An 11792-nucleotide genomic window follows, 5' to 3' on the forward strand; every position below is an offset into this window, starting at 1 on the left:
GGTAGTATTCATGAGTGACTTTAACTTCCCAAACATTGAGTTGAAACTCTTTAGATCAAATAGTTTGGATGGGGTGGTGTTTGTGCAGTGTGTCCAGGAAGCTTTTCTAACACAGTATGTAGATTGTCCGACCAGAGGAGAGGCAATATTGGATTTGGTACTTGGTAATGAACCAGGGCAAGTGATAGATTTGTTACTGGGGGAGCATTTTGGAGATAGTGACCACAATTCTGTGACTTTCACTTTAGTAATGGAGAGGGATAGGTGCGTGCAACAGGACAAGGTTTACAATTGGGGGAAGGGTAAATACGATGTTGTCAGACAAGAATTGAAGTGCATAAGTTGGGAACATAGGCTGTCAGGGAAGGACACTAGTGAAATGTGGAACTTGTTCAAGGAACAGGTACTACGTGTCCTTGATATGTATGTCCCTGTCAGGCAGGGAAGAGATGGTCGAGTGAGGGAACCATGGTTGACAAGAGGTTGAATGTCTTGTTAAGAGGAAAAAGGAGACTTATGCAAGGCTGAGGAAACAAGGTTCAGACAGGGCGTTGGAGGGATACAAGAAAGCCAGGAGGGAACTGAAGAAAGGGATTAGGAGAGCTAAGAGAGGGCATGAACAATCTTTGGCGGGTAGGATCAAGGAAAACCCCAAGGCCGTTTACACATATGTGAGAAATGTGAGAATGACTAGAGCAAGGGTAGGTCCGATCAAGGACAGTAGCGGGAGATTGTGTAGTGAGTCTGAAGAGATAGGAGAGATCTTGAACAAGTCCTTTTCTTCTGTATTTACAAATGAGAGGGGCCATATTGTTGGAGAGGACAGTGTGAAACAGACTGGTAAGCTCCAGGAAATACTTGTTAGGAAGGAAGATGTGTTGGGCATTTTGAAAAACCTGAGGATAGACAAGTCCCCCGGGCCTGACGGGATATATCCAAGGATTCTATGGGAAGCAAGAGATGAAATTGCAGAGCCGTTGGCAATGATCTTTTCGTCCTCACTGTCAACAGGGGTGGTACCAGGGGATTGGAGAGTGGCGAATGTCGTGCCCCTGTTCAAAAAAGGGACTAGGAATAACCCTGTAATCAGGCCAGTTAGTCTTACTTTGGTGGGAGGCAAAGTAATGGAAAGGGTACTGAAGGATAGGATTTCTGAGCATCTGGAAAGACACTGCTTGATTAGGGATAGTCAGCACGGATTTGTGAGGGGTAGGTCTTGCCTTACAAGTCTTATTGAATTCTTTGAGGAGGTGACCAAGCATGTGGATGAAGGTAAAGCAGTGGATGTAGTGTACATGGATTTTAGTAAGGCATTTGACAAGGTTCCTCATGGTAGGCTTCTGCAGAAAGTAAGGAGGCATGGGATAGTGGGAAATTTGGCCAGTTGGATAACGAACTGGCTAACCGATAGAAGTCAGAGAGTGGTGGTGGATGGCAAATATTCAGCCTGGATCCCAGTTACCAGTGGCGTACCGCAGGGATCAGTTCTGGGTCCTCTGCTGTTTGTGATTTTCATTAATGACTTGGATGAGGGAGTGAAGGGTGGGTCAGTAAATTTGCAGACAATACGAAGATTGGTTGAGTTGTGGATCGTGAGGAGGGCTGTTGTCGGCTGCAAAGAGACATAGATAGGATGCAGAGCTGGGCTGAGAACTGGCAGATGGAGTTTAACCCTGAAAAGTGTGAGGTTGTCCATTTTGGAAGGACAAATATGAATGCGGAATACAGGGTTAACGGTAGAGTTTTTGGCAATGTGGAGGAGCAGAGAGATCTTGGGGTCTATGTTCATACATCTTTGAAAGTTGCCACTCAAGTGGATAGAGCTGTGAAGAAGGCCTATGGTGTGCTCGCGTTCATTAACAGAGGGATTGAATTTAAGAGTCGTGAGGTGATGATGCAGCTGTACAAAACTTTGGTAAGGCCACATTTGGAGTACTGTGTACAGTTCTGTCGTCTCATTTTAGGAAGCTTTGGAAAAGGTGCAAAGGAGATTTACTAGGATGTTGCCTGGAATGGAGAGTAGGTCTTACGAGGAAAGGTTGAGGGTGCTAGGCCTTTTCTCATTAGAACGGAGAAGGACGAGGGGCGACTTAGAACATAGAACGATACAGCGCAGTACAGGCCCTTCGGCCCACGATGTTGCACCGAAACAAAAGCCATCTAACTTACGCTATGTCATTATCATCCAGATACTTATCCAATAAACTTTTAAATGCCCTCAATGCTGGCGAGTTCACTACTGTTGCAGGTAGGGCATTCCATGGCCTCACCACTCTTTGTGTAAAGAACCTACCTCTGACCTCTGTCCTATATCTATTACCCCTCAGTTTAAAGTTATGTCCCCTCGTGCCAGCCATTTCCATCCGCAGAAGGGTCTCACTGTCCACCCTATCCAACCCCCTGATCATTTTGTATGCCTCTATTAAGTCTCCTCTTAACCTTCTTCTCTCCAACGAAAACAACCTCAAGTCCATCAGCCTTTACTCATAAGATTTTCCCTCCATACCAGACAACATCCTGGTAAATCTCCTCTGCACCCGCTCCAAAGCCTCCACGTCCTTCCTGTAAAGCAGTGACCAGAACTGTACGCAATACTCCAAATGCAGACATACCAGAGTTTTGTACAGCTGCAACATGACCTCCTGACTCCGGAACTCAATCCCTCTACCAATAAAGGCCAACACTCCATAGGCCTTCTTCACAACCCTATCAACCTGGGTGGCAACTTTCAGGGATCTATGTACATTGACACCTAGATCCCTCTGCTCATCCACACTTCCAAGAACTTTACCATTAGCCAAATATTCCTGTTATTCCTTCCAAAGTGAATCACCTCACACTTCTCTACATTAAACTCCATTTGCCACCTCTCAGCCCAACTCTGCAGCTTATCTATGTCCCTCTGTAACCTGCTACATCCTTCCACACTGTCGACAACACCACCACCACCATCGTCTGCAAATTTACTCGCCCGCCCTTCTGCGCCTTCCTCTAGGTCATTGATAAAAATGACAAACAGCAACGGCCCCAGAACAGATCCTTGTGGTACGCCACTTGTAACTGAACTCCATTCTGAACATTTCCCATCAACCACCACCCTCTGTCTTCTTTCAGCTAGCCAATTTCTGATCCACATCTCTGAATCACCCTCAATCCCCAGCCTCCGTATTTTCTGCAATAGCCTACCGTGGGGAACCTTATCAAACGCTTTACTGAAATCCATATACACCACATCAACTGCTCTACCCTCGTCTACCTGTTCAGTCACCTTCTCAAAGAACTCGATAAGGTTTGTGAGGCATGACCTACCCTTCACAAAGCCATGCTGACTATCCCTGATCATATTATTCCTATCTAGATGATTATAAATCTTGTCCCTTATAATCCCCTCCAAGACTTTCCCCACTACAGACGTGAGGCTCACCGGTCTATAGTTGCCGGGGTTGTCTCTGCTCCCCTTTTTGAACAAAGGGACCACATTTGCTATCCTCCAGTCCTCTGGCACTATTCCTGTAGCCAATGATGACATAAAGATCAAAGCCAAAGGGCCACCAATCTCTTCCCTGGCCTTCCAGGGAATCCTAGGATAAATCCCATCAGGCCCCGGGGACTTATCTATTTTCAGCCTGTCCAGAATTGCCAACACCTCTTCCCTATGTACCTCAATGCCATCTATTCTAATAGCCTGGGTCTCAGCATTCTCCTCCACATTATCTTTTTCCTGAGTGAATACTGACGAAAAATATTCATTTAGTATCTCCCCTATCTCAAAGATGATTAGGGGAATAGATAGACAGTCAGAGACTTTGTCCCCGGGTGGAACAAACCATTACAAGGGGACATAAATTTAAGGTGAATGTTGGAAGATATAGGGGGGAATGGCAGAGGTAGTTTCTTTACCCAGAGAGTCGTGGGGGCATGGAATGCACTGCCTGTGGAAGTAGTTGAGTCGGAAACATTAGGGACCTTCAAGCAGCTATTGGATAGGTACATGGATTACGGTAAAATGATATAGTGTAGATTTATTTGTTCTTCAGGGCAGCACGGTAGCATTGTGGATAGCACAATTGCTTCACAGCTCCAGGGTCCCAGGTTCGATTCCGGCTTGGGTCACTGTCTGTGCGGAATCTGCACATCCTCCCCGTGTGTGCGTGGGTTTCCTCCGGGGGCTCCGGTTTCCTCCCACAGTCCAAAGATGTGCAGGTTAGGTGGATTGGCCATGATATATTGCCCCGAGTGTCCAAAATTGCCCTTAGTGTTGGGTGGAGGTGTTGACCTTGGGTAGGGTGCTCTTTCCAAGAGCCGGTGCAGACTCAGTGGGCCGAATGGCCTCCTTCTGCACTGTAAATTCTATGATAATCTATGATTAATCTAGGACAAAGGTTTGGCACAACATCGTGGGCCGAAGGGCCTGTTCTGTGCTGTATTTCTCTATGTTCTATGTACCGGCGCCGAGGAGTGGCGTGAAACACTCCGGCTTCGGGCCGCCCGGAAGGTGCGGAATCCTCCGCACCTTCAGGGGCTAGGCCGGCGCGGTTGGTGCCCCACCAGCCAGCGCCAAAGGGCTTGGCACCACACCAACTGCTGCCGAAGGGCGTCTGCCGGCCGGCATGTGTTGGCGCATGTGCAGGGGGATTCTTCTCCGTGACGGCCATGGAGGACTGTTACACCGGCCTGCGCGGAGGGAAAGAGTGCCCCCACGGCACAGGCCCGTCCGCGGATCGGTAGGCCCCGATCGCCCCCCCCCCCCCCCCCCCCCCGGGTCAGATCCCTCCAAAGCCCCCCAAACTGCCCGCAGAGCCAGGTCCGGCCGGTGTGGACTTGGTATATTTTACGGCGGATCTCGGGCGGTCACTCGGCCCATTGCAGGCCGGAGAATCGCAAATCGCCAGGGGGGCCGCTGCCAACGGCCCTGACCGGCGCTGGAGAATCCGGCAGCCGGCATTGGGGCGGGATTCACGCCTCCCCCCCGGCGATTCTCCGGCCTGGCGGGGGGTCGGAGGATCCCGCCCATAGTCTTTTCCACTGTTGTGTTGACTCAGGAGTATTAACAATCATACATTCTCTGAACTCCAGTGCTGGTATCATCTTAACTCAGTAGTGCCAGCGCTGTGAATGATCTTAACCTGATAGCATTAGTGCTGTACATTCTCTGAACTCTGTATTCTCTGAACTCCACACAGATAATGCTGTACATTCCTGTAACTCAATGTCAGCGCTGTGCATTCCCTGAGCTTGATAGTGGCAGCGTTGTCTGAACTCGGGAATGTTGGTGCTGTTGTGTTCTCTGAAATCAATTGCTGGCCTTACAATAGCTGGATCAAATGACATTCTGAGCAATGTGTCTGATGACTATTGTGTTTCCTCTTTTTAATGGTCAGAATAAGCTGTTCTCTCAATCACACGTCAGTGGGGTCAGGAAACATTGCTGCGTGCTTCCAGCATTTTCTCCTTTGGTTTGAGGCTTCCAGCACCCACTGTATGTTGCTTTGATTAGGTCAAAGAATGTTTGATGGTTGAATGATTTGATGCGAATGTGTGTGACTCCCAAACTGGTGCAAACAGCTGAACAGTGGGGAAATCAAGACTGCTGGAAATTGGAAATCAAATGACAATTCCAGAATCACTCAAAGGCATCTGTGGTGAAAGTGAAAGGCAAGGGGCTGGATTCTCCGCCCCACCTCATTTCAGTTTCCCCCCGCCGGTGGGATGCTCCGGTACGCCAGCCGGTCAATGGGGTTTCCCATTATGGGGCAGCCACACGCCGTCGGGAAACCCCGGGCTGCCGGCAAAATGGAGCATCCCAACGGCGGAGAATCCAGCCCAAGATCATTGGGAATCAGAGCAGGAGTTGGCTCTCTGCTGAAGAGAATTCCAAAGACTAACGACCATCTGAGAGAAAATACTCCTCTGCATCTCCATTTTAAATGGGAGTCCACTTATTTTGAAACTGTGTCCACCCCAGTTATAGATTCCCCCAAAAGAGGAAACATCCTCCTGGCATTCAGCCTGTCAGGAGTTAACGGGTGAGATTTTAACTCACTCAATACCCATTCAATTGCACACATAAAACAACCTATTATTTCGGATCATTGACCGTTTATGAGAAGCGGATTATGTAGACTAACAGATTTTCAATGAGTGGAAAACCAGTGTAAAGTATGCTGGTGGGGTTGGGACTGGAAAGGGAAAACATCTGTGATAAGAGGACAGGAGGACAAAGAACAAAGAAATGTACAGCACAGGATCAGGCCCTTCGGCCCCTCCAAGCTTGTGCCGATCATGATGCCCTGACTAAAAAAAAACACGTCTGCCCTTACTCTGTCCATATCCCTCTATATCCTCCCTATTCATATATCAATCCAGATGCTTCTTAAATGTTGCTAACGTGCCTGTTTCCACCGCATCCTCTGGCAGCGCATTCCTGGCACCCACCACTCTCTGCGAGAAAATTTGATGATGCACAGTATTACTCAGGGTAACCATAGTCACTCACTCAATATGGGCAGGATTTCACAGAGTAACAATTCCCACTCAATGTGCACAGTATTTCAGAGTAACATTACTCACTCAAAATGGGCAGTATTCCTCAGAGTAACAATACAGTATCGACATTCTAGGGGTTACCATTGACTAGAAACTGAACTGGACGAGCCATATACTGTGGCTACAAGTGCAGGTCGGAGGTAGGGAATTTTGCAGAGAGTAACTCACCTCCTGACTCCCCACAACCTGTCTTATCACCTACAGAGCACAAGTCAGGAGTGTGATGCCTCCTCACTTGCCTGGATGAGAAAGACTGTGTTTCTGAACGGGCAGGGAGCCTGGATGAATCTATATACAGGAGAACCATTGCAGGCTGTGCAATAACTGACCAACTCTCTCCAGAAAAGGCAGAGGCCTGGAAATAAACCATGAATTGAAAGCAAGGTTTTGGGTGCAACAAAGGGGCTTCTCCAGGAAAAGCTGGGCGTACTATATTTCTAAACTATCGAGAAGATCATTTAAGGCTGCAAACCAAGACTTTAATCTACAAGCGTGGTGAGGAAATTGTGCTGGAACTGCAACGCAGACAGGGGCAGAACAGGCAGATTCCGCACAGACAGTGACCCAAGCCGGGGTCCTGGCGCTGTGCAGCATCAGTGCTAACCACTGTGCTGCCCACATTCTTTGCTAACCACAGTACATCCTGTCACCTTCCAGGATCTCTGCGCATGAAGCTTCATATCTGTGCCACTAATTCTGTACTGCTATCCTTATCCTTTCTGTCAAAAGGCATCACTTTAGTTCTCGTTCCATCTGCCACTTGTCTGCCCTTCTGCTAGCCTATGCCATCATTCTCACTTTACCTCCAAATTTGGTACAAAATAGAAAATACTGGAAATATTCAGCTGGTATAACAATATCTGTGGATGGAATGAGTTCATATTTTTGGTCGTTTTAGTTTGGACGACTTAACTCTTTCTCTCCCCACAGATGCTGCCAGACCTGCTGAGTTGATTTTCTGTTTTTATTTCAGATCCCTAGCATCCGCAGTATTTTGCTTTTATCCACATTTGGCATAATTGGCAAACTTTGAAATTTTACTCTTTTATAGCACACTCTCATTCTGCTGGGCAGGTGTCGATTCGTAGGTGCCTGAAGGCAGAAGCTGAGAGGAGAAGGTTGAAGTGAGGGGAGGGAGAGGCGAGTGCGAAGCAACAGATCCACCAGTAACTTGCAAATCATGCCTGACAAAGTAGTCACTCTCTTAAGAGGCGAAAATACTAGAAATACTCCACACTTCCCTCTTTATTTCAGATTTCCAGCATCTGCAGTATTTTGCTTTTGCTCTTCTTAGGAAGAATTGGTAGTAAAATAAAAATGATCCGTGCTTCAATTAATATCCGTAATGATTTACCTTTATTATCAGACAAAACCTGGAAACCTAAACCTACGTTCAATGCCTCTGTGTCAATCCCATGGTTTTGTGTTTGTCCTTCTTGGGTTTTGTTCCACAGTTTACAAATTTGATTTTCCCTCTTTCTCTCTCCTGGGCTCTGCAGCCTTTGCTCTCACCTGCACGACGTGGGCACGTGGCCTGTTACCCGAATAGCTGACAGAATCCTTCAGAGGTCGGGATACAGGATTACCACACTGTTATAACCTGCCTGAATACTATTGGTGGGGACTAATGGATATCCCATAATGTATTTTATGGGGTTATAAGCTCCCCCAATGAGGGAGGGGAGGGGGGAATCATTAGCAGTCACACCTGTATAATAGAGCTGGCCCGTGTGGTACCAGCTGGAGTAGTTAAGCAGTGGTGAAGACTACTGTTGTGGATATATAATTGTAAATAAAATTACTTTCTTTTGATTCTACAAAGCCGTGCTGGATACTTTGTGGCCCTCACAAAACGCACAAACAACGCCGCCTCGATCTTCAATTATTGAGAGTCAGCAAAGAGAATACAAACATTTCGCACAAAGCACTCAACCGATAAATATCATCACAAGAAAGCCAACAGTAGTAAAAAATTATTAGAATCAACTTTACTTCATTTTTTATACAACTGAGAAAGGCCTATGTAACTGAGGAAATGGCTCGAAGCAGGTAAAATTCATGAGTAAAGCTGCTGTGAACACAGCAATGGTCTCTTTCAGCTACTCCACTGCATCTCCACAGATTTTCTTGTCTCTGAAGAACTGCAATACATAAATAAATCATGGGAGTCTTGTTAAGTATTTAATGCAACACTAATCTGTATTCTCTCAACTATACATAGGAAGAATCTCCATAGTGTCCACATCGGCTGACTGGTGCCAAATGTAACATCTCTGTTAACCCACCTTTCCAATGGCTTTAAGGACGGGTCCAAAAGAAGTTTCTGCATGCGTTTGTCCTTTAATCCAAGATGGCAACTTGCTAAGAATGCTGGGCCGGGTGTAGCGATGGTCCAGTAGCACAATAGTAGCATAGTCCTCTCGGTGACGGATGGCTCGCCCTATCAATAGCACAGTGCAGGAACAACAGGAATGCTCATTCACAGTTTCATTACCAATGTGTTGCACGACAGCCTCTGTAAACTACAAACCTCTCCAACCCCCACAGGTTTCTTTCAAGTAAGTAAATCATTTCAATAGGTTTCTCTACAACCTGTTACAGAGACTGGTCTCTGTCACAGTCCCCATTTAATGTCAATTTTGCTGATTTATGGGTTACAGGTTGTTTGCAATAAATCCCCAATTGTAAATTAATTCAGATTCAACAAGACTTATGCGAGAACGAAGACCTTAGATGGTGAATTCAAATTATTTATTTAACTGTCATAGAAGACTGTGATAATGCCCAAGGACAAGAGTCAATGGATTCAGTCCTCTTGAGGTTTAGCTGGAGGTGATTCATGGAGGGAGATAAAGAACCTAATGGCATGGTGCAATGACAACAACTCTCCCTCATGTCAACAAAACTGAGCTGGTCATCAACTTCAGGAAGTGAATTGTGGAGATGGTTGACAGCTTCAGATTCCTAGGTGTACACATCCACCAACAATCTGTCCTGGTTCACCCACGTTGACGCTACTACCAAAGAAGCACAAAAGCGCCTATACTAACTCAGGAAACTAAGGAAACTCGGCATGTCTACATTGACTCTCCCCAATTTTTACTGATGCACCATAGAAAGCATCCTATCTGGCTGCATCACAGCCTGGTATGGTAACTGCTCGGCCCAAGACTGTAAGGAACTACAGAGAGTCGTGAACACAGCCCAGTCCATCATGCAAATTTTGCTCCCATTCATTGACTGTCTACACCTCCCGCTGCCTTAGAAAGCGGGCAGCATAATCAGAGACCCCTCCCATCTGGGTTATTCTCTCTTGCAACTTCTTCCATCGGGCAGGAGAAACAAAAGTCTGATAACACACACTAACAGGTTCAAAAACAGCTTCTTCCCCACTGTTACCAGACTCTGACCCTCTCATGGACGGAACTGATCTCTTCATATGTCTTCTCTACTGATTAGTACTACATTCCGTAGGCTTCACCCGATACCTGTGCCTCTATATTTAAATTGTGTATTTATCCTATGTCCCTTGTTTGTTTCCATGCATGGAACGATCTGCCTGGACTGTACGCAGAACAATACTTCTCACTGTACCTCGGTACATGTGATAATTAATCTAAATCTAAATCCTTAAGGCTAAATCAAATAGACAGTCAGACTGCACAGGAGCAGTGAAGGATTTAGAGCAGAGATGGATTGCAAGAGCTGAGTGCTATCTCTACAAGCATGGAGACTGACGTCTGTCGGCTGATGTTATTGCCTCAGCTGCATGCTGCCCTCAGGTAAAGGAGAAAACCAAGGATAGATCCTTGGGGGATTCCAAGGGCAACAGTGCAGGGATGAGCTGCCAGGCCATTGCTGGTAATGTGAGTGTCACAACGACAAGCCTCTTGTGTTTGAACCCCCCCCCACCCCGCTATGTTTTTTTTTTAAGGGGCAGTTTAGCATAGCCAATCTGAATCGGGTTGTGGGGGCGAGACCCACGGGGGCATGGGGAGAATGTGAAAACTCCACATAGACAGTGAGCGGGGTCAGGGTCAAACCGGGTCCTCGGCACCGTGAGGCAGCAGTGCTAACCACTGCTCCACCCATCCTCAGTGCTATGTTAATACATTCCAGTATCTTCTCTACTTAACTGGGTTCTCCTTGGTCCAGTGTCCATGTTACACAGTCACTTACTTACCTATAGACTGGTTTACTGCTTTCATGCAGAGATTTTCCACAAGTAATTTTCCTGGACTTGTCCCACCAGTTTTGGGCTGTAGAATTCAAATATAAAAATTAATGCGGAAGATACCTTATTTATTTCTTCACAGTTCCATTCCACTTTACAAACCCCTGCCCCCTGTCCAAACCACATTACAAACCCCCTCCCCATTCCTGACCCTGTCGAAATGACATTACAAACCCCCTTCCCCCTCCTGCCACACCGGTCCAGACCACATTACAAGCTCCCTCCTCCCCCTGCCATACCGGTCCAAACCACATTACAAGCCCCCTCCTCCCCCTGCCACACCGGTCCAAACCACATTACAAGCACCCCCCCCTCCGCCACACCGGTCCAGACCACATTACACGCCCCCTTCCCCTTCCTGCCACACCGGTTCAGACCACACTACAAACCACACCCTCCCCAGTGCAGACCACATTACAATCCGCCCCCCACTCAGGGTGCAGACCACATTACAAGTTATCCCCCACCCCGGTCCAGACCACATTATAATCCACCCCCCCACCCCGGTGCAGACCACATTACAATCCACCCCCACCCCGGTGCAGACCACATTACAATCCACCCCCACCCCGGTGCAGACCACATTACAATCCACCCCCATCCTGGTGCAGACCACATTACAACCCCCCTCGGTTAAAGACCACATTAGAAGCCACACTCGCTGATCCAGACCACATTACAAATCACACCCTCTGTTCTAGACCACATCAAAAATCATACCCTAGTTCTACGCCACATTACAAATATCAATTTGAACCTTGCCCATGTTTCAAACAGAAAAAAAGTTGGCAAAATAGTAAAACTAACCTTGCATTTATATAGGCCCTTTCATCAAGACCGTGTCCCAAAGCTCTTTGCAGCAATTTAGAAAACACAGCAGCCAATTTGGGCGCATCAAGCTGCCACAAGAAATACGATAATGACCAGATAAAGGGCGGGATTCTCTGTTTGGAATAAGATCGGAGTTGCACCAGTTTACGATTCCCTTGCGGTCGTAAAGCGGGAAGAAATT

At 47.1% G+C, this 11792-nt stretch overlaps 1 protein-coding gene across 5 annotated transcripts in view; it reads right to left on the reverse strand.

Annotated features, from left to right (window-relative positions):
- Nucleotides 1-8519: 8519 nt before the first annotated feature.
- ddx11 (DEAD/H (Asp-Glu-Ala-Asp/His) box helicase 11) overlaps nt 8520-11792 on the reverse strand; it is a 231371-nt gene continuing 228098 nt past the window's right edge. For all 5 annotated transcript variants that reach the window (XM_072484222.1, XM_072484224.1, XM_072484223.1 and 2 more), the window contains exons 25-27: nt 10730-10805; nt 8832-8986; nt 8520-8687 (exon numbers count right to left, since the gene is read on the reverse strand). In XM_072484222.1, coding sequence (XP_072340323.1) covers nt 8646-8687; nt 8832-8986; nt 10730-10805 — 273 coding nt within the window. In that variant the 3' untranslated portion in view covers nt 8520-8645. The remainder of the gene's footprint in view (nt 8688-8831; nt 8987-10729; nt 10806-11792) is intronic.

Source organism: Scyliorhinus torazame, chromosome 19 (genome assembly GCF_047496885.1).
Source record: "Scyliorhinus torazame isolate Kashiwa2021f chromosome 19, sScyTor2.1, whole genome shotgun sequence".
Lineage (NCBI taxonomy): Eukaryota > Metazoa > Chordata > Chondrichthyes > Carcharhiniformes > Scyliorhinidae > Scyliorhinus > Scyliorhinus torazame.